Source organism: Rhinolophus sinicus, chromosome 15 (genome assembly GCF_057876585.1).
Source record: "Rhinolophus sinicus isolate RSI-liver-muscle chromosome 15, RSI-T2T, whole genome shotgun sequence".
NCBI lineage: Eukaryota > Metazoa > Chordata > Mammalia > Chiroptera > Rhinolophidae > Rhinolophus > Rhinolophus sinicus.
This window is the reverse complement of record NC_142515.1, coordinates 56,280,117-56,303,595: the sequence shown is the minus strand read 5'-3', so window position 1 is coordinate 56,303,595 and position 23,479 is coordinate 56,280,117. Positions and strand designations below refer to the sequence as shown.

Below are 23,479 nucleotides of genomic sequence, written 5' to 3'. Positions count from 1 at the left end.
AAGACCTCCTTAAAGAAAATCTCTGTGTGACCAGACTGCCCAATGCCCCACTTGACAACCACCTGAAATCCATCATAATTATCAACACGAGTTAACTCGTTGTCCTGGACCAGTCCAATAGCTAAGAATGCAGGGCTCCTTTCTCTCTTGTGATTCAGTTACATTATACAAACAAATGATTTTCCTTTGTTCCTTGGAACATTCCTGGGTTTGCTCCTAGTTATATTTCCAGTTTGCAAACTCTAAGACCCATGGAAAAATCTTTGTCACTTATCTCTAACCAAAGCCTCCAGACCTTTCTGAGTTCATTTGACAAAACAATGGTGTATTGGGTTTAATTTACAGTTCTTTTAGTAGTATATAAAAATAGTGTGTCTTTCTAGCTATGGTGTCTTAGATTTTATGAACTATAAAGGACCCAACTCCCAGGTCCCTCAGGGGGAGAGATAAACAAAGGCACGTAAAGGGCCCAGGAAGGCCAGGCGCAGAGGGGCATTCCATCTGAGTGACTTCCTGGGCCTCGCTCTTCCTGCCACCCTGACCCTTCCTCTTAGCATCCAGAACCTGGGGCCCCTCTCTGAGAACCCCTTCAGACTCCCCCTACCAAAAGCCTTCAGCTGGATGAGGCCACGCCTTCAGTCTCTCCTTCTAGATACAGAATGCTCAGAGCTGGCAATTAAGGGCTCCACACAAGGTTGCTCTCTCCACATAGCCAAGAAAACTGTACCCTCACCTCGGACACACCCAGGCCTGCAAGGCATCAAGATAAACTAAGGTGGGAGATTCTATTAGTGCCCCCCCAACCCCTCCCCACATGGCCATGTCCTAGAAGCACTGTCCCCAGTGCCCAAAGAGCTACAGTCCAGAAATCGGGGCACGCCCGCCCCTGACTCCCCAGTGTTCCTATGCAGTCATTGGCCACTGGAAGATCCAAGTCGATCTACTGGAAAGCTGTTGGAACCAACAGAAAAATTCAAGAAGGACATTGAAGAAAATCAGCACGCCAAAATCAGTGGTGCCCCACCACATTATGGCAGCAAGAACAGGGCTGGGGCAGAAGACAGCTTCAAGCATGGCTTTCTCTTAGTGTTTGATGACTTCTGTTTGGCGTGCTGAAAATCCTAACAGTGTGGGGTGTGCTGGCCAAATCACTTATACAGTGGGTGTCATGCGGGAGACCCTGCTCACAGCGCCATTTGTCGTGCGGGGTGTCATGCAGAGCGGCCTGCGGGGTCTCTGGTCCCGCTCCCCACATAAGAACGCAGGATATGGTGAGGCCAAAAAGGAACACCCATGGAGCCATAGGTAGGGGAGTCACACCACTATATTCTCTCTGGCGGCACTATACTTTCAATGGAGGCTGGATTCACACTGTCCGCAAACCGCCATCCACGCTTAGCCAGCCCAGCCACCATCTTCTTGCTAGCCCCCATTCTTCTCTCTCTCCCTCTCCTCCGTAGCCGCAGCAGTTATATTAGCGGCTAATTGGCTAACTGGCTACAGCTGACGGCCAATCAGCCACAGCTGACGGCCATCTAATCACATTGATGGCCATTTACTACCTGAGCCAGGCACCTGTCTATGTGAGGCCGAGAGCCTGGAAACTTCTTTCTGGGGCTCTGCCCCCACACTCCACCCCTACAGGCTCTCGCCTCACAATCTACGTGACAAGCGTCTTCCGCGAGGGTCCCTGTGCGAGGAGCCTGAAGGTGAATGCAATATCCTGGACACAGCCAGGCTCTCTGGGCACAGCCAGGGTTTCTCAGGGCACCACCAGTACTTCTGGGCACAGCCAGACTTCCTGGACTTCTTAGGGTACCACCTGTCTTCCCGGACACAGCCAGGGTTTCTCAGGGCACTGCCACTCTCTCTGGGAACAGCCCGACTTCCTGGGCACAGCCAGGGTATCTTCAGGGCTCAGCCAGACTTCCTGGACTCAGCCAGGACTCTAAGGGCACTGCCACTCTCTGTGGGCACAGCCACACTTCCTGGACACAGCCAGGGCTCTCAGGGCACTGCCACTCTCTGTGGGCACAGCCACACTTCCTGGACACAGCCAGGGCTCTCAGGGCACTGCCACTCTCTGTGCCTCTCAGGGTACCCTGCTGGAACAACAGCGACTCACAATCAAGGTGCTTACATATTCTCAATGGCGGCCAGTCAAGAGACAAAAGCAAATATCCCCCAGTTCCACTAACAACTGTTCCCAAACAAACAGTCAAGCGGTCCATTAAATTAGGGATGGAAGGCAATTCCCCATAGTCCATAGTCATTCACCAGGGCTGTCCTGGGGTGAAGGACAACCTTGACCTCACCCTTATCTCCCATGGAGGACTCAGCCAGCGTTACCTCCTGGGACTATAAGTCCTGCATCCGGGCTGCCTGAGCAGGAACTTCCCCGGCCCACAGGGCTGCAACAACCTTCGCTTTCTCCGGCCTATGATGGTTGGGGAACCGTCCACGTCTTTCCACCCCTCCACGGGGCTCCATCTCTCCAGCAGCTGCATGGCTTTTCCTGTGCTGGTGGGAGAACCGTCCACGTCCTCCCACCCCTCCACGGGGGTCCAGCTCTCCGGCAGCTGCTCCTCCTGGTCTTCCTGAGACTGAGTGTTCATACACACAAACTGCTCCACCACTCTTGGGAGAGCCTTGGCCGGCACCATACCCTGCTCGCTGCGCCATTTGTCGTGCAGGGAGGCCTGCGGGGTCTCTGCTCCCGCTCCCCACACAAGAACGCAGGACATGGTGAGGCCAAAAAGGAACACCCACGAAGCCATAGGTAGGGGAGTCACACCACTACGGTCTCACTGGAGGCTGGGTTCACTGGACGTGCGACCTGCTGTCCGTTTTGTCTGCAACCCACCGACGACTCTCTTTCACTCTCCTCCACTCTCCTCGGCTCTCCTTCGTAGCCGCAGCAGTTATATTAGTGGCTAATGGCTCAATGGCTACAGCTGACGGCCAACCAGCCCCAGCTGATGGCCATCTACTACCCGAGCCAGCACCCCTCCACATGAGGCCGAGAGCCTGTAAACTACTTTCTGGGGCTCTGCCCCCACAGTGGGGCAAAGGGGGAACAAAATATTTATCACTTTCCCCTCAGAGGGGAAAACAATGTAGGGAGCCATGAAACCTGCGCAAAGTAGAGTTAATGTCCAAATAATTATTGGTATTAATAAACCTTGAAGGATGAAGTAAGTAATGGAAAGAAAATCAATCTAAAATCCTCGATTATGCCAACAAAATCATGAAGAAGAATCTTTAGGAAGTCCTTACGTGTCCCATCTTCAGTAAATAATGTTTCATTCCTGATAGAGAAAATGGATTTGAGCACTTTTTTTAAATACGCTTTAGATTAGTAGGTACTATACATTTTCTAAGAGACACTCCTAAAACAAAATGGTGACAAAAGGCGGAGGGAAGAAAAGATTCAGGCTAATATACATTAAGCAGATGCAAAGACAAAGAGCAAGACTGGTGAAACTAAAACCTACATCAAAATCCTAAAACAAGAAATGAACATGAAATGAGTTATAAGACTGAAAAGGTGACAGATTTGCCATTACTTACATATTATAGATTGTATTTTGGCTTCTGCAACATATCCCAAAACACAAGCACATTGTGATTTTTTATACTTCCACCGAAGATTTACAAGGTCGAGGGGAGGGGTCACGCTGCACAGCAGTCTTTCACTCAAAAAGAAATCCGTTCACACCTGTCCCTGTCAATCAAGGCCCTCTGACACACCACGCATGCAACGGTCTTAGCAGCGACTCACCCCCCACACATACCCACTGTATCCCTACACCTTGTTCCCGATGTCATGATGGAGCAATGCAAGCAACACCGTCAGTCCCATGGCACTTTCAAGCTAATGGAGGAAACCAACCACAGCCCAGCAAACAGATTCAGAAGGAAGCAAAAGGAGAAGGAGGAGATGGAAAGGACATCAGTGGTTGCCAGGGGGTGAGGGGAGGAAGCGATGGGGAGCGCTGCTCGATGGGTGCAAGCTTTCTTTTTGGGGTGATGAAAATGCTCTGCAATAAGATAGAGGCGGGGGTTGCACAACATATTGAATGGAGTAAATATCACTGGATTGCACACTTTTTAGTGGTTAAAATGATAACTTTTATGTTGTGTGGATTTTACCAACTCAACATTTAACTGAGCAATGAATGATGAGATGGAACCAGCCTCATGAGGATTTGGGAAAAGAACATTCCACGCAGAGGGACACAGATGGGTGGAAATTAGGTTGGAGAGTGGGCAGAGGCCAGTGAAAAGCATCTGTATTTTCTTTGAGTGCAATGAAAGCCAATGAGGCAGGGAGCTGCATGACCTAATTACTGTGTTAAAGGGGCATCTGGGCTGCTGTGTGGAGAAAGGGATGTAGAGGGTGAGCGTGAGGGAGGGGACCACTGAGAACACAGCTGCATTAGGCATGTCTGCAGGCAAGTACAGGTTTGCAGCCAGGGTTCGTGTTCAACTCTGGGACTTCGAAGCCAGGAGAGGGAACGCACTGAGGCTAGGAAGGCTCAGGCCCCCAGGCAAGGTTGCCATGGTTACTAAACGTTCCCAGGAAAGAGAGAGAAGGCAGATGCCCAGTTAGAAAGACTGTCCCACAGCTTCGTTAGGGCACGGACGAGGCCCACCTGAGGCACCAAGACCAGAGCAGGTATGCAGCAGCAGGGGCTTAATGCTGGGACAGAGAGGATGCTAAGGAGGGTGGTTCCCTCAAGCCCCATGTCAGGGCTTCTGGGAGCTGTACAGGCTGAACTGGCAGAGAGAACTGGCTCTAGGAGGTAGGAGCCACTTCTTGAGCGCAGCTGTGGGGAATGGAGGCAGCGCGGGCTGGAGCCCTCCACAGGCTGCAGTGAGGGGCAGGCCTGGGGGCCAGCACAGGAGGCGTGAGAGGATTCTGACTGTGTGGCTGCTTGTGTGGGCAAAAACCAGAGGGGACAATAAGCCAGCTCCCTGAGTGTGCAGGCCTGGTTCACAGTGTGGCCTGCGTCAGCGACGTTAAAGGAGAAAGTGGGAAGGGGGGTGGGGGGAAGATGTCTGGTTTCCAGGTAAAGAATGTCCCAGTGGATAAGGAGGTGGTTACAGAGGATCCGATTTAACACTGACAGAAATTGCCAATCACGGCAGAACTGACAGCCCCAGGTGGGGAAGCTTTCGGGACCATGACAGCAGCGTGAACACATGTGTCCTGACTCCTGAGTCCCAGGCAACACCCAGCTCCAGCCCCAAGAAACTGGGATAACTGAGCAAGCACAGAAGGGGATGGGAGGCTGTGAAGGCAGCAACTCCTGACGTGTGGGGTGGGCAGTAAGCGAGAAAGAGATTGCCAAGGTCATAGTCATGGGGGAGGCTTGGCTTAAATCTAGCAGGAACATCATGTCACAGACCTTCCCAGAATCTCAACATAACAATACCAATTCCTGTCAAACATCAAGTGTTGTCAGAAATGTGACAAAACAGCAGACATGATGGCAGATGAGAAAACCACCTAAGCTGAAGGTCTGTGTCTCCACAACAGGGTAGAACAGCAGAAGATTCTCACCAAAGTATCAAGTGGAAACAAGAAAAGACATTCCTGCATCCTCAGGGGCGTGACGTGTGTCACCCCAGTTTATTTCTGTGTGGCTCCCAAATGTGTGTTCCAGGACCAATAAAAGCCCCAAGGTTCTGTAAACTGGGATAACCTGTGTCATCAGTGTTTACTCCTATCCTCTGCAGCCACAGCTGGAAAGCAGACAGATTCTTGAGGGCAGGGAACATCCTAGGGTCAGGCCTGCTAGGAGCTGGAAAAGGTCCCCCGAAAAGAGAGGGTAGGAGGGAAACCTTAGGGCACAAGCAGGACTGGAGGCAACGGGCAGGAGGAGGCGAGGCTCCATTCCAGGCTGACCAGGACGAAACTGTGCTCAGGGACCCCAAGGGGCTGGCACACAGCTCAACAGGGCACAGCAGATGCTTCCTTCAGGACACACTGGGTGGGGAGGGGGGAAAACTGGGAAAGGGGTGCCTTTGAAGGAAAGGAATATAAAACATCCAGCCAGTGGAACCTGTGCCCACACACTCCTGCCCTAGCCACCCTGCAGCTGCTTTGCCCCAAGCCTCACTCCTGGCATCCGGGTCGGCTGCATTCCCTGTGATCTGTCTCCCCACTGTCTCAAGGGGGCCAAGGCTCTGTCCAGTTCACCAAAGTTAGCACTTAGTGACGTCGGATAAGAGTGAATGAATAAACAAATGAATGCACACCCAGATCATTTGTTAACTTGAAGTGATAGTTCAGAAGTAAATAAATGGAAAACATCAGTCACTGGACCCAAGATCAAAGCCAGGGTGTGCGTCCGGACTCCATTTCTTAGCATCTAGGTGACTTTGGATAAACTGTGTCACTTCTGTGAGCCAGGCTTCTTCGTCTGCAGTGGGGTCATGGGGCTCTGGGAGCATTCAGTGGGGGCAGGCGCCTGGGAAATATGAAGCTCACAGACAAGGTGAGGGGCTGTTGAAACCCCTCATCATGACCCAAAGATGGGAAGCAGGCACTGTGCATCCTGGACCCCGCGGTAAGAAGCTCGTCAGCCTTTGGAGCAGAGCCAGCCCCCCAGGGCTTCCTCTTATCTGCCCAGACTGTTCCACCTGCAAGACTGAAGCAAAGAGCTGAGATCTGAATGGGATTCTGGTCTGGAATACACATATTGCTCAGCGTGTTTCCTCCTCTTTTCCATTCTTTATAAATCAGAAAATTAATTACCCGGAAAAGAGTCATCTGCACTAGAACCCAAATGAGTTTAATGTATAATTTATACATGAAAATGTAGATGTCAATGTGTGACAAATCGCCGTAAAAATATTTTTGCAGTTAAATTTTCAGGCATCTGTCTTCCTCCCAGAAGAGCCACAGTACAGACAATGCGAGGCCCCAGGGCTCAGGCTGGGTGGGGCTGGAAAGGCAGCCTGTCATCTTCACCAGCCAGCGATGCAGCTGCCAGGCAGCCTGGTCTGGAAGGCCCCAGCCTTTGCACCCCACACACAGCCAAGTCACCGCGCTGCCCCCTTGGGGTCCAGCTGTGTCCTGATTTAACACTCTGTGCCAGTTCTGTGCGAGATCCAGGCAGGGATGGAACACAGAATGCAGTATGGTCTCATGCTCCAGTGGCTTTGAGTCCCCTGGGACAGCCAGGCAAGCAGATGATGAGTGACAATGACAGTGTGGCAAGTGTAGGGCCGGGTTGGGTCCCACATGTTAAGCAGCTGCAGAGGAGCAAGTACCATATTGCCCTGTGCCACGAGCACCCCCAAATACTCCAGGGGGTGGGGGCTAGTCCTAAAGGAGTTTGTCAGGAGGATGAAGGCAGGGGGACATTGCAGTAGGAGGAACTACATGTGCAAAGACAGGCTAGAGCGAGCATGTCCAGATGGGTGCGAGTGTGGCCGGTGACACGCGGTGGGGACTGTCCAGCAGTGATCCTGGAGGGAAGAGCAGGAGCAGGTCTCCAAGGGACCAGGAAGCCCTGTCCAGACACAGGACTTTGTCTCAGATTGAAAACCTCAAACACATCAAGTCTGCATTTCACTCTGGAGAACAGATGGAGGAGAGAGGGGGCTTGTTGTGGGGAGCAAACGAGAGAGAAGATGAACGGGCTCTGCAAACCCTCATGTGCAGCCCCCCCCCCCCCCGAGGACCAGGCCCAGCAGGACCCTGACTCCTGCCCCAAGCCTCAGCAGCCTGCCTGCTTCCGGGCACCGTCATTCACCAGTGCACCAGTCCTCGGGCTTGACTGGCACGTGGCAGCATGGACACCACTTGAAAAGTAGGTTGGGGCCTTGCTTCTTGTCTGTAGTTGCTACTGCCATTTGGGACTGGTCATTCATTGTGCAGGAATTCCCTGACACCCTCTCTCCAGACGCCCAATGGGGTACCCTCTCACACGACAATAGAAAGGAGGTGCCTGGTGCACAGTGCTGGCCCTCGCTGAGAACCACTGAGCCGCACGCAAGGGGGGAACAACTGCATGTCTTCATTGTACCCTGGCCTCTGTCCCAGAACCCCTGGTGAACTGGCAAAGGTCAAAAAGAGCCTCCTTCCCCGGGCAATCACCCACTGTGTCTGAGACAATCTGAGAGCCCAATGGTATCTTTCCAGAACTTGGCCTCCCACAGCAAGATAACACAAGCCCCCATTCGCTGACCCATCACGGTCCCTTGGAGCCCTGGTCCAAAGACAGAGGCCTGGGGTAATAGGACCGGACACTCATAGAACAAGGGTTTCGAGCCCCAAGCCCACATCACACCAGTGCCCATTTTTAAAGAAACCCAGACCGGCACCAATAACCGGCCCCTCAGTGACGCCCCAGCACGTACCTCGCTTGACCTTCGGGGGCCTGAGGCCCTCCGCCTGGGCCAGGGCCTCCCAAACCTCACGCTCCCTCCAGCGCCTCAGCTGCTCCTCTCGCATTTTGTAGAAAAGGATGTGCTTCTGCACATCGCTGAGCTCAGCGAGGAGCTCGGGATCGATGTACATGTCATGCAGGATCTGCTGCAGCATGGTGTCACCTGGATGCGCACACCAGAGGGGGGCAGCCAGCCGGGCAGCACTCCCTGGCTACTCCTCACCCTGGCTCCTCACTCCAGGGCCACTCCCAGAGCCACTTCTCTGTGGAGCATTGTAGAGCTCTGCCTCAGCTCACAGCCAGCAATAAACTCATCTCCTCTGCCCAGCACAGCACCAGGGGCCAGGCAGCAGGAAGCCAAGAGGCAGCCGGGACCCTGCGAGGTGGAACAGGCACCAGGAGCGATCTAGTTTTCACGCTGGGTCACCAAGCACTGCATCCAAGCAGCGCCTGTGTCTTGGCCTCCCCTGGGGTTCGGGGACAATAGGAAGGGTCAGAGCCTCCGGCTCTGCAGGGCAATGCCCAGGCCCAGCCCTGCCTGGGCCGCAGGTGTCAAGTGATCTGTCAGTGTAAGGTAACGATGACACCAGCTGTATCGATGACACTGCCCCGGCCAGCCAGGAACCGATCGCTCCTCCACAGGTAAGAAGAGGAGCAGAAGGCAGCTTTGCCTACTAATTCCATGTCTTTTGAGCCAATTTCAAAGAGGCCAGAAGAGCCAGCCAGCAGCTTGTAGGCTCCTCAGCCTCTTCCTCCACCTGCTCCACGTTTCCAACCTTCTTTTCCAGAACACGTGGCACCCTCAGGTAATGTTTTTAGAACTCTGTCTGAGGGTAGGAAAAGAGCTTTCCTTCTAACTGTGTTAAAGCCAAGAAAGAAAACAAAATAGAATCAGGAGGGATAACTGAAGCGGCTTTATTGCAGAATTCAGGACACATCTCCCCTTTCCCTATAATGAGATTCTAAAGCTATGCACGTGCTGACAGAGTAATCCTCAATTTAGGTTGTTGGTGACCTTTTTGTTGTTTGTTGCAGGTGTCTAGAGATGACCAAAAAGAATGAAGCTGCGTCTTCTCTGTGCCCTGAATCTGAAGCAACCTGGACAGAGCGGGGTGCTGCCTGGGAGCTGCTGTTGTGAGGCCAAAACCCCGCCTCATGGGTGCTCAGAGCTCCTCACAGCTGCGCGTGTACCCCGGTAAGGAAATTGGGGTTCGGAAAAGGTATGTTGCCACACTGGGACTACCCAGCTTTCAAATTTGACATTCACTTGCAACTTTGAGTCTTTTAATGTTTTAAAAATGCAACCTGACCAGGAGAAACAAGCAGGATTTGGCACTGTGGCCTGGTGATCATGTCCCCTTCCCTCCCGGTGAGGACCAAAGGTGGAGCAGGCATCCAAGAGTGAAGGAACGCAGGTGTGAGTGGGCGCGCTTCTCCCTCTGCAAGGTTAATACACAGCAGGAAGGAGAATTAAGTGGATTCAGATGAGCTTTAAGCCCACAGCATGAAAAAGAACTGGGGAGGGCCAGGCTGCCCCTCCCCCAGGTCTAGCTGGCATGGCCCACTGTGACCCAGACCCTGGAGCCTCCACACAGAGGCTCCTGCCTCACAGTGCTGTGACCCTGGGCTCCCACACGCTCTCTTCTCTGTCCTCCCCACCTCAGGCCTTGCAGAGGCTTCCCCCATCCGGTGTCCTGGCCCCCTCGGGTTCCTGGACTCAGAGCCTTCCCCAGCCTCCTCTCGCCTCCCGCACAATTCTCTTTGGTGCCCTAACTGCGGCTGGGAGGGAGCCCGGAGCCGGAGAGGAGACAAGGGTAGAAAGGACACGAAGGGAGGCTAGCCTCCTGCTGGCAGCTTGCTTTCTTCTTTTTGGGTCCCCCGGTCGCCTACATGAAGAAGAGGAGAGAGCACTGTACAGAGCAGCAGGAATGGGCAGGCTGCCTGCGGGAGTGAGGTCCGGTTCTCTGGCGGAGTGGGGATGGTGTCATCCTTGCGGTAGTGACACCGTTGGCAGAGGGTGGGTGGAGGCTGGACGCGAACTGCCTCCGCTAGCGCTCCGTTTTGTGCTACAGCTACCTTGCAATCCCAGGTCAGTGGGGCAGGAGGCCAAGCCGCGCAGCGTAGCCAGGCGCGCGCTGGATCCGGTTTCCGGAGAGGCGATCGAGCCGGCGCGGCGGGGAGCTGCTCGGCCCCGCGAGGCGCCACCTCCCGCCTGGCGGCCGCCAGCTAACCCACCCTCCCCGGGGGCGGAGGCCGCTCGGTCCGGCCTGGGGCGCCCCCTGGCGGCCGCGAGGAGGACAGCATGCGGGGAGACGGTGGCTAAGCTCGCCGGGACGCTGCCGGACCTACTAGGTGGAGGGGGACCCCTTTCCCGCGGTGCGAGGAGGACACAGCGGCTGTTAATGGCCCCAGCCCCAGTGGCAGGCGCAGCGCACGAAAGTAGACCTCGGTGGTTCCGCCAGGGGAATACCTGGTGAAAACAAAGCCGGGAGAACCTGGGGTATTCAAACACAATTTTCTGCCGCCTTCCAACTGACTGTTTTGTTTTCATTTTGCGTTGGCTGATGTGGTATGTTTAACTTTGCATGCTAACGTAATTCCTTCTGGCGCGGTGGGTGCGCGCACACAGTGTTGTGCAAGTGACTGGAAACCACCTGAACGTCCCTTCTGGGTTGGGGAACTGCGCAATGTGGAACACTACACCTGTCACTCAGAAAGGGGTCGATGTGGCTGTTTGACGAGGCAAAATGCCCACGGCAGATAAAATGAAAAGGTGACATGCAGAATGTTAAGCATTTTTTTAAGTCGGTATGTTTGATTACTTTTGTGTAGACAAAGTAAAAAATATGGACGAACACACATGGTTTTCTTGGAAGGGGCAGGAAAAGCACTTTAGAAAATTGCGATTGTTCGATACAATGAGTAACATACGCTTATAGATGACTCTGAAATAAAGTGTATTTTAAAAATCCTAAAAAAAAAAATGTGACTCCCAAAAGTTGGCCTCTGGAGGTCAGTGCTAGTGGGGCAGGGGCCCGCGTGCACAGACTTGTCCACACGGGCACCCACCTCCATGAAAGGACACACGCAGGCAAAGCCCGACCTCCCTAACCAGGAAGGCTGGACTTGGGAGAGATCAAGTGTCCATGTTCTTGTCACTGGAAAAGGGCCTGGAGGCATTTCTCAGGCAGCTCTGGTGCTGGTGTGGAGAGACCAGAAGAGCAGAAGGCAGGGAGAATAGTCAGTGGACTTTGGCCAAAGTCTAGGAGGTAGGTGATAAGGACTGTACAGGAGCTGCCAGTGGGGACCAAGGAGGGCAGAACTGGGAGATATTCCTCATCCCAGAGCCTCGTATCAGGTATCTCTGCTTCCACCTAAAACCCTTTTAAAACTTAGATCATGCCATTCTCTGCTGTTAACCTTGCAATAGGTTCCATTTTATTCAAAGATCAAGTCCTTACAGGGGCCCACAAGGCCCTTCATTATCCATCACACATACATACACACACACACACACACACACACACACACACACACACCCCTCCTAAGATAGCCACTCTCCCTCCATCACCACTTCATCCTGCTGACCTTGGCTTTTCACGGACACACCGGGAACCCTCCCTCCCCAGGGCCCTACACTGGCTGTTCCCTCTGCCTGGAATCCCTACAGCTCAATCACCTCCTTCACGTCTTGGCTCAAACTTTTAGCTCCTCTGTACTCCTGACCCTCCTTATTCTGCTCAATTTTTCCCCGTATTACTTACTTTGTAAAATATCACGAGGGCAGGGGCTTCTCTGATGTCCTCGGTGCCTAGAACACTGCTTGGCATGCAACAGGTGCTAGAAAAATACCTACTAGAAACGAGAAGGAAGGAAGGACTTTTCAAGGAGGAATTAACTAGAGCCTGTGCAAATGCTGTGGAGGCATCCAGCACAGGATTCTGGAGAGACGTGGTTAGAGACGTGGACCTGGAATCGTGGGCAGAAGGGCTGAATCTGTGAGGCACTAGGTGGTCTGATGGCCCTGCCGTGGGCTACCTGCCCTGGCTGTCCCCCCATGTCCTAACCATAGGCTCCCTCAAAGGCAAGGTCACGTGATGGCCAGAGAACCCCATCATTTCATTTTTGGGAATGCCTGGGCACAGCCACCATGCAAGGACCAGCTGTAGGCAGCCTGTCCTTATGTTTCACCCCCTCCTCTGCAGTCACTTGGGGAAGCTCCTCCCAAGAGAACATTTAGGATCTCACCTGGTCTCAGTTTTGTAATCCAACGGCTCAGTGAAAGTCTAGAGTAGTTTCTGCATTGTCACCAGTTAAGCTCTACTGAAAAATCATGGCCATAAAAATCAATAGTGTCTCTGAATGAGTGCAAAAACTACTTAGGAAATGCAATGTGAAAAAGATCCCATTCACAATGGATATGAAATACTGGGAATTAATGCAATAAACAGTGTGGGGACCCGTATGAAGAAAAGGAAAAAAATCTTCACTAAGGAGAAATACCTAAGATTTAAGTGGGTATAGGAACACAGCACATTCACTATCAGAAATACTTAATACTGTCAAATGTGCAGTTCATCTCTGTGTTAGTAAGCCTCCAAGACATTCCCATGATCCCTGCCTCCTGGTGTTCATGACCTTGTGTTGATCGCACAGACCAACATATCAGTTATTCTGTGCGATCAATAGAATATGCCAGAAGTGATGATCTGTCACTTTGTGATTGGGTGATAAAAGATATTCCTGCTTTCCATTTGCGTTCTCTCACTCTCTCTCTCTTCCTCTCATCACTCACTCTGGGGAACCACATTGTGAGACCCCAACCTGGTGAGGAACTGAAGCCTCCCACCCACAGCCACGAGTGAGATTGGCAGAGGGTCTGGTCAGGTGAGGCTGCCGCCCTGGCCAACAGTTCACTGAAACTATAAAAAGGAAAGGCCTGTGACCTAGGAACCTTGCTAGGTTTGGATACACACTTTTGGGAGGCCAACCTGGGGTGAGCTGAGCGGCTCCACAAAACACAGGGCTGGAAGTTAGGATTCCTGAGTGCAGAGATAGAAGAGGAAGAAGAGCAGGAGACAGCCACACAACCTGAGGCTGTGGACCACCCTGCCCCAAGTCTTTTTTTATTTTTTTAATTAAGGCGTTTGGTTTGTAACACAAGTCTCAGATGTGCAATATTATAATTCAACATCTGTGTATACCATGCCATGCGCGCACTACCAAAAGTCTAGTTTCCATCTTTCACCATATAATAAATCTGCTTTACCCATTTTGCCCTCCCTCCATCCCTCTGGTAACCACCAATCTGTTATCTGCCTCTGAATTTGGTTTTTTGTCTGTTTTTTTTTTTTTTCATATTCCACATGTAATCAAAATCATACGGCATTTGTCTTTTTCTATCTGACGTACTATAATTCCTTCAAGATCCATCCCTGTTGTCGCAAATGGTAGGATTTCACCTTTTTTATGGCTAAGTAGCATTTCGTTTTATATATACATATCACATCTTCTTTATCCACTCATCCGTCGATGGACACCCATGTTGCTTCCATATCTTGACTATTATAAATAAGGCTGCAATGAGCATAGGGGTACATGTTATCTTTTCGAATTAGTGTTTTCATATCCTTTGGATAAATACCCAGAAGTAGAATTGTTGGGTCATATGGTAATTATAGTCTTAATTTTTTGAGGAACCTCCATACTGCTTTCCATAGTGGCTGCACTAATTTAGTTCCCACCAAATCTTCACCAAAGTGATATAACTCATAAAACACTTATTGTGAGTAGATTTATTTAGGGAGGAAAAAAAGTGAACTTTATCCAATTCTACCAGAACAGAGGAGGGACAAAACGGACTGCTAAGGGGCACAGGAGTTGGAGGCACATGGGCTGCGAGGGGCATGAGTCCCCAGAACCGGCAGAGTTCATAGGGAGGGTTCGGGGCTTTGACCCCTGTGGAATTGGTGGGATCCGAGTAACTCTAAAGGGCAGGGTGACATTTGTAAAGAAGAAGACAACAGCACAGACACACGCATTTACAATTACAGCTTCAGAGCCCAAGGTTGAAGCCAGCCAGGCCTGACCACCAGGGTAGTCCGCGTTTCCACCACTCGTTTACCTCTTCTGTATTTGCATTGTCTTCAGGACGCTCGCTGCACAGGGCTTTTGTCAGCAGTAAATGGAAGCAGTAAGTTACGTGAGCGTGGGCCAGCAACACAGTAGGTGAGTTCTGTTTCCCAGCTCCTTTAAACTGGGACCTGGTTCCTCACTAACTGGATCAATCAAAATATTAGGTGGGGGTGGTGGGCTGTGGTAGCTAATTCTGCCTGCCCCGTAAGCTTCTCTGGACTCCTCTGGTTTAAATGGAAAAGTCCTGAATACCAGACAGTCATGTGACTTGGGCCTGGCATTGAACACAAACACTGGCAGAAATCGGCTAATTTTCTACTACAGTTGCTAACCTGGGGCTGCTGGCACTAGTGTTTCCCCCACAACGAAGAGTCCCCATGCAGTAGGAGAGAACAGGGCCAACATGCAGAGAGAAGCAGAGATGCCAAAGGAGAGAAAACACCCTGACAGCCCCCGAGGCCTGGCTCCTCCCGCCATCTGTGGTCTGCCACTGTCCCTCCCTGTCACAGGAGCAGGTACACCCACTTCCATTTAAACTTGTTTGAGTTAAGGTCATTCCAACTGGTGTGTCCTGACCAACCCCGTGGCTTGGCTCTATTTATCTTGCCGAGGGTGCTGCAGAGATGGAGAGGACAGGACCCTGAGAAGGTGAAGCCCCCAGGCCAGACCACCTCTCAGGGCCCTTTCTGACTGCCTTTCCCACAGGAAGTCCTCCCACGCCCCACGCCTCTCTCTGAATGCCGCCCTGCCACCCTCTCGCTGCCTCAGCCCCCTCCTCAGCTTCACTCTGGGAAGTCAGTGACACAGTGAAGACAGAGGCAGTTTCTAGAGGAGGGTCCCCTGCTCATAGCATGCTGAGTCCCTTGTGCCTGCACACACTCGGGGTGTAGGAAGCTCTGGGTCCTCAGGGTCGAGGCAGCGCTGAGCCGCTGCCGCCTCTCCATCCTCCGTCTGACACTGATGGCCTGCCCTTGCCCACACCCTGGCTCTGTAAACCTCTCCTGGATCCCCAGTCCTACTAATTAGAAGACACTCTACTCCGTCCAAATTCCCCTGGAACGAGGCCGCTCAGCAGTCTAGCAGACTGACTGTCTCAGCCCAGGAGTCTTATTAATTCAAAGGGTGGGAGGCAACTCTGGGGCCCTATGTGGCAAACAGGCTTAGTCCCTGGTAGGCGGGCAAGCGGGGCAGCCACCCACAAAGCCCTCCAAAGGTCCTCTGGTACTTACCAAAGACCATGGTCTGTCAGCCCTGCTGGCTGCCTCTCAGCTGCAGTCACAGCTACACCACAGGCCCGGCTCCACCAGGCCCCAAGGCCGTCCTGACCAGTAGAAGGGAGAAACAGTACCCTGGCCTCACAAGCAGCTGAGAACCCAAGTAAGCCCGGTTCCCAAACATCAGGGACGTCCTGGGCCCCCATCCCCATGCCCTCCTCACGGAAACAACCAGAGAACTGCGGATATTTCTGACTTGTCTACTGTGTGGTCATAGGCACCGTGCCAAGAGCTTTCTTTTTTTGTATCTCATTTAATTCTCGGAACAAAATTATGAGGCAATTTTATTATCCCAAGGTCAATTTTATTATCAAGGTCACACAGCTGCTAATGAATCCAGGACTTAAACCCAGGTCTTGCTGAGCCCTGATGGGTTTCTGCACCCCGCCCCGCCCCCCCCCCCAACACCCAGGCTCTTGTTCTGATCTGGACAGTCCTTCCAGGGCCACACAGCTTTGCCCACGCTTCCCCTATGTCCAACCTGGAAGGTGCTGATAGGAATTAGTGTGGCATCTGCCCCCCACTGCTCACAGACCACAGCTCTGGCCCTGTGGGAGCCCACACCTCCACTCAACATGACAAGCTACCTACCACCTCTATGCCGCTCGCTCTGTGGAGCATGAGAAGGCTGAGCAAAGGCTGTAAGCTGCCAAACCAGCCCACTGCAGATTGGACCCTCAGTTTTTCTACAAAGCGAGATTCTGGAAGTCAGAAAATCCAGTTCATCTTCAATTCCCTAAGCTGTGGGACTTGCAGCACAGACCACTGGTGTCCTCCAACATTTGACCTCTTTTCTTCTTCCTGGACACACAGCTAGATACTTGCTAGCCTGTTGTAGTTCAGTGTGGCTTCTGAGTTCTAACCAATGGAATGTGAGCACAAGTGGTGTGCAGGCCATCTAGGCCTCATGCCTGATTCTCTCTACCTCGATCCTCACCCTCTTCCTAACCACCAGCCGACGAGAGTCAACTTCAAGGACCTATAGGAGGCTGGAGTCACAACACAGAAGGATCCTGGGTCCTTGAAAGACTGTGTGGAGCAGAGCATTCCCCACCTCAGCCCCCCTGCAACCCACCAGAGACTGTGACAGGAGCAAGAAATAAACCTTTAATTTTCAAAGCCACCAAAATTTAGGGGGTGTTGCAATAGTGGTCAGTCTATTCTGACTCTACCCTTATGCAATACTCCTCACACTAGAGCATGTATTAGAATCTCCTAAGGGCTGGTTAACACAAAGTGCTGGGCTCCATCCCACAATTTCTGATTCCATAGGCTTGGGGTGGGACCACAGAATTTGCACGTTTTCCAAGTTACCAGGCTGCTCGGTCTAGAGACCACACTTTGAAAACCACTGCACTTTTTGCCTCAGCTGCAGTGTTGGAATTACCATCCCCATATCACTGAGGAAACGGTACCAGTTCTTGACTCCTTCATTTGCACTGTGCTGCTTTCACTGTGCTGTCAGTGCACGCCCCACACCTGCCCACTTTCTTGTTCACAGTGTCCTGTGAATCAGTGTCAGCAGAGGGAGGGAGAACATTCCTTGGGGTGGAAATCGTGAGCTCTAAACCCAGCTCTGCCACTCAGCAGCTATTCTGGCAAGGTAAGTTCTGTTCTGACACTGGGCAAGTTCAGTTTCCACCCATGTAAAACGGAGAAAAGAGGGTTAGTTCTCTTCCCCTCCCTCAGTTCCAAACACATCCCACCAGCCCAGCAATGCTGGGCCCACAGGAGGATTTTTATGACGCTGTCAGGCTGTTGCGCTTTAGTAGCAGCTACTTGAGTGAAGGAAAAAATCCTGGTCCCAAATGCCCCTGTTCCAGCTTCACCCCTGAGAACCACAGTGACATTCACCCATATTGCTGCCTCCAAGACCAGTGGCTGACTATCTTAGTGCAGCCTTGGGACCCCACACCCCCATTTCTTAGAATATCTGTTATAGGTTCTCTTTCATATGGGAATGCTACCCAAGTACCCCTACTCCCTGTAGCTTCCTGGAACCACTTAAGATATCCAGACAGGGGAGGCAAACTCACTTCAAAATGCAGTTATGCTTGAAAAGAAATTCAAATGCACACATTGCAAACAAGAGAAGTCCCAGGAATTGTTCAGAAGAAAAAAGGGGAGAATGACACGGAGTCGTCGTGACAGTTGTAATAGGGAGGGAAGCTTTAGGGTCTCAGATGAGAGGTTTAACTTTTAGCAGAGGTGACCTAATGCTCTGCTAGCTATTGAGGAGTTGATTTCATCCTCAGAGGCCAGGTGATGCCCACACGCCTAGATTGGCCACTGGTGGTGCATGATGGTGCCCTCAACTGAGATGGGGAAAGACCGGGAGGAGCAGGTTGGGGTGTGGGTGGAATTTAGGGTTAGGGAAGACAAATTGTTTTGGATCTGGTGACTGAAGTGTCCATAGGAATGGGCAGGGATACAGTCTAAAGCAGGTTTGCTGACACCTGGGCCCTCTGGGCAGCAGCCTGAGCCATCCATTCACTGAGAGGGCAGCCGATAACCCCAGGAGGCCTCCCACAGTGTCTACTTCTTACCTAGGATCCCTGGCAGATACCCTAATCCCCAAGCTCCATTTTGCAATGAGGTTGGCTCCTTTGGATCTCCTGCCTGAATCCTATTTTAAAAAGTGAGCGCTGCTAAGTGGACAAGAGGTGCAAGGAAATTTGGATAGGCCACAAAGATTCTGAGTGTCTCTAGTGGAAAACTTGCATTATTTGAGCACACCACTTACCGGATTCTGCTTCTAAACCGTCGTTGCCTTTGAGCTGTCCTACAACTCTCTAAGTTGCAGAATTCATGCAAAATATTTTTGTCGATGGACTTTCATATAGTACATCTAAATAAGGCTCAATTTACCCGCTCCCCCTGAAAAAAAAGCCCATCTCAACACCCCTTTCCTCCATGTAGACTTACAGTTCATTGTGATTTCTCCTTTAAGCTGGTTGTTAATCTTACCAGCTCCATCATTTAATCAATGATTTAAATAACATCTTTGATGTGTACATGTATAATATTTATATGAGCGATGGCTTTCTGCGGAAAATTTTCTCCAACAAGGAATGGGAAGGACCACTGCGTCTCAGAAAAGGGAAGATTTGCCGTGCTCCATGCAGCTCAAAACCCACTCCCAGACCCATCCATGTCGCCCACAGCAGGAGGTGTCTGGCACACCTCCAGGGACAGGGTGGGTATCCTGGGTTTGCACACCCAGGGGCCACTCCAACTCTTTCCATACTGGACCACAGCTGTGCAGATTTTAAAAAACAGAACAAAAGAAAAACAGATCCAAAAGTGAAATAAAACACAACACTCCCACCTCACCACCAAGACAGATGAATGACTGCTTGTGCCCAAAGAATCACCTGCAAACAGGGCCGACAACCCTGGGCTCCTTGCACAGGCACAAGGAGGAGACGACACGCAGGCTGGGCAGCTCTGCAGCCAAGGGGCGATGGCTGGGCTCACACTGCCTTAGAACAGAACTGTTAACCTGGCTGCCTTCCTCACCTTGAGCAACTTTTTAGACATAAAGATTTTTTCCTGGAAGGTGGAGGGAGGCACAGGCAAGCATAGTAGTGGCGGACTTCATGCACCACACACACACACACAGCACTGACCCGGCTCCCAGTCCTGCTAAGGCCGCCCTACTACAGTGATGGGAGGGGCACAAAGAGCGTCCTGGTCTTAGCTTCTGGCCAGCTTCAGGCCTCCCCTCTGGCCTCAGCTTCTCACTCAAAGGCCTCAGGTGGGTCCCAGCACTTCCCTCGGCCTGTTCTTCTTACCAGCAGTGGGACCAGATGGGCGCGCGCGCGCACACACACACACACTCTACCACCACCACCACCACCACCACCACCCACCCCATCCAAACATGAGGTCCTGCCATTTTCAAAGCACCTGCAATGCTTTTCCATTCCAAGATACTCTAACCCCGTTTCTCCCACAGACCACACTTCTTGGGCTCCTCGAAGGCAGCCTGTGGCCCTTCAGCCGGCTCTCTCGGGCCAGCCTCTATAGATAGCCAAGCCCACTTTGCTTCTTCTGGGGGCTCCAGGGCAACTTCTTGGGTTGTGCTGGTTTCTGGCAGGATCCAACTCCAGGCAAGAAGCAACCCTCTCCTGCCTCCCCACCCCTACGACAGAGAAAGCGAATAGGTCTTGAATCCAAATGCCTGCTGAGGCTCCCGAAGGCCTCAAAGCCTCGTTCCTAAAAGGAGAAGGAAGTGGGTTGTTTCATTTCAGCCTGGCTGGGAGATGGAGCTGTCACATGTAACCCAGGAGACTCAGCCTGGTGGGGACAAGTAGCTACTGATAAAACGTCTTTAACAATTATGGAAGCGATAATGTTAGGGATATGTACTAAGTAATCTGGTCCTGTGTTAGAACGCTTGACCCACCTCATCTCATTTAATCCGTGAAACCCCACATGGGGGTATTATTCTCCCCATTTTACAATAAGCGTTCAGAGAAGTTAAATAACATGCCAAAGGCCATAGGGCTGGTGGGTATGGTGACTGGGGCTTCAATAGCACCTTTCAAGTTTCCCAAGCTTTCATCTACACTCATTCAATACTCCCAGAAACCCTGTGAAATAAAGAAAATTATCTCCACTTCACAAATGAAGGAATTGAGGCACTAAGGCGTTGGGGTTTTTCCTTTGTTTTGGGCCCAAGCTCAAACTCAGGCTCAGTACTGTTCCCATCACAGCACAGGTCCTAACCCACAGGAATGACCTGGCACCAGGAAATGGAAGATCCCACCACAGCCCTACCCATCTCCACCGCAGAGCCACTCCCCAGAGCCGAGACCTGCTCCCTCCCCACTTACCCTGGGTCCACCTGACATGTGACATGTACCTGGCTCACTGGGGAAGTGGCCATGCAAGCAGGCAGAGCCCACCCAAGTGGGTGCTGCCCTTCTCCAGAAGCAGAAACAACCCAGCCATTGGGGGCGGCAATCAGGTAGTGGGCTGTCTGGACCCCAGAGCCCCACCCATCACAGGGCACCAGGGCATTCAGTGAGATGAGGCTGCTCCTGACATCACAAGTGCCACATCCCAGAGCTACAGCCAGCTGGCATCTGCCCAGGCTCTGCAGCTTACTCCCTGTGCAACCCTGGGGGCTGCACTGGATCTCAAGTGCATGTCCTTACCTACACACGAGGATGCTCCCCAAAATCATTCCGTTCTCACGTGACCAGCCTTGTCCCCAGGCACAGGGGGGTGCTCGGGCTCCCTGTAGAACCTGTGCTGTTATACAGCTTCCGTGCTATTGTACTGCAGATGCTCGGGGTACCCTCCCCACACACCAGCTATGGCCTGGCAGCATCGGGCACACCCCAGGCCCAAATGCCCACTCATTACCGTATTAGCCCACCTTCCTGGAGAACTCCTTTAAAAAACATGTTTTTCTTACAAACCCTTCTAGGAAGTAATTCAAATAATAAAATACCGTGGGGTTTTCATAAGCCCTTCTAGGAGCAAAACACCACACCAAGTAAAACATCCATCTACAGAAGTGTAACGGGTGTTGGCGGCCTGCCCAGTGCTCATCCCCTCCCCCAGGAGACTGGGTGTCAGTGGGACGGACAAGCACAGGCGCTTCAGGGCGGAAGCGAGGGGCCCTCCCTCAATGGCTTCAGCACCACGCCATCCGCATTAGAGTGAGGCCGGGGGTTGTCCGTGGAGGGTCTCCCTCCCGCTGCCTTGGTGATGGGAACACTGGGGAAGGCAGAGCACAAAGGAAATTGGATACTGCTGATGTCACGGAGCGACGCCGATCTAACCAACCCTGAAACTCACCCCACCTCTGGACTTTCCAGTTTCAGGAGCCAAAAACCTCCCCTCATTGTTTAGACCAGTTTGAACTTGGTTTCTGTTACCTGGGACTGTAAACATACTCCCCTGTACAGACCAGGGTCCATTCACTCGTGGCAGTCCCACGATAGATAGCGTGGCCATGAAAATGCCCCATGGGCAGGTACGCACCAATGGAGTAGTTCTGAGATCCATTAAGTGAAATTAACTGCAGAATACTACGTAAACTATGATTCTCATTTGTGCGAAAAAGCCATTTGAATATGCGTCGACATTTTCTGGAAGAGTGTTTAATGGTGGTTGCCGCTGGGGAACAGAAGACCTACTTTACACTCTCCTATGCTTACATTGCCTTTACTTACAAATTACAAAAAGAGACTAGTTTAAAAGTCATTTGAGGTGATAAAATTATAGTCCAAGGTGATAATTTATTTTGGTAGTTATTAAACCATCGTTTGAGGCCCCTGCTAAAATACAAGATGCAGAGCACAGGAAGAAATCAGAGTGAAGAAATAATAGCCTCAGAACCTCATCAGGAATACTACTTCCTTGTTCTCCAAAACTGGGATCTCTAAAATTGTCAACTTCACCAGAACAGTATCCACTTAAATGTACCCTTCACCTTTTTCTTCCTCCTAAAGTTGTAAACAGTCCCCACTCTACAGTGCTCACCTTCAGGATTTTCTGAGGCACCTTGGGGACCCCACAAGCATTTTGAGAATAAACATACCTTCACTGCAGTCTTCGAGGAGGAAAAGCCTGGTCATGCTGACTTACGAGGAGCAAAAAAGGGCCTAAAAGTGTACAGGTCTCTCAATTTTGAGAGCGCATGCCCAAATGAACGAGAGCAGTGCTGCAAGAGACCAGCGTGCCCTGGAAGGTCGGGTAGCGTCCTCTTGGATGACAGACACAAGCGGAGGGGAGCACCTCCACCAAACTCCATCCCTGGGGACAGGTTACCACAGTTTAGGGGCAGATCACCTAAAATCCCTGTGGCCCTGTGGACACAGACCCCGCATATGACCCTAGAGCTGGAAAGGCCGACCCGTGAAGGTCACACAACCATCCTACTCACTGGGTATAGCTAAGAGCACTAGACCACTGGGTGGGGTCAAGCGCCTGACACCTGGGCAGGCCCTTCCCAAGACAGTCCCTGGGTGCTGGGACTACTACCAGATCCTCCTCTTTCTCTGTGCCTTTACAGTCCAGGCTGAGGCTGCTGGCCAAGAAGCAATCAGGTGGCCCCTGCTGCCGGGACTCAGGCCCTCCCCAGATTCTTTTGGGGTGCTCTCCCCTGGGGTCCCTAAGGTCATAGTGGCCTACACTCATGCACACCCATTACCGTCCCAGTGGCAGCCCCTGCATAGTATCTCCCAGAGAAAAGGCTATTTCCAAGTCCTCAGTGCCCCACCAGCACTGCCACCACCACCAAGCCCTCTGGCCTTGCAGAGAAGTGAGTGCTGTCCCGACCAGGACCCCCGTGCAGCGTGGGGCTGAGTTCCTTAGGGAGCACACCATGCTCTCCCCCACAGGCTGTCAAACAAAACCCGGCACCCAGATGCAGGTCTAGAGGTGGGGATCAGGACCCTCCAGCTTTCTTTAAATGCCTGTCACCTGCCACAGAGCCCAATTAACAGGACAATCTTCAGGAAAACACTTCCTCCCAGGCTTGCCTTTGCTGTGGTTTTGTGCAGCAGGAGCCTATCAGAGATTCAGAATTCAGGGTTGGCAGGTACCAAACATTCTATTTTGTTTGCAGGGACAGGATCTGGGCCAAGGCTTCCAGAATTTCAACCCCGGTCTTCCAAATCCTCAACAGTAACTTACCTTTCTCCTAGTGCC

The 23,479-nt window shown here is 51.9% G+C and overlaps 1 protein-coding gene across 2 annotated transcripts in view; it reads right to left on the bottom strand.

Moving 5' to 3' along the window:
• SH2D4B (SH2 domain containing 4B) overlaps positions 1-8,857 on the bottom strand; it is a 99,001-nt gene extending 90,144 nt beyond the window's left edge. Inside the window, exon 1 of one of the 2 annotated variants that reach the window (XM_074339694.2) lies at positions 8,374-8,857. In XM_074339694.2, the coding sequence (XP_074195795.1) occupies positions 8,374-8,557 (184 nt within the window). In that variant the 5' untranslated portion in view covers positions 8,558-8,857. The remainder of the gene's footprint in view (positions 1-8,373) is intronic. The other variant, XM_074339693.2, reaches the window with a different exon arrangement.
• Between the last annotated feature and the right edge of the window lie 14,622 nt (positions 8,858-23,479).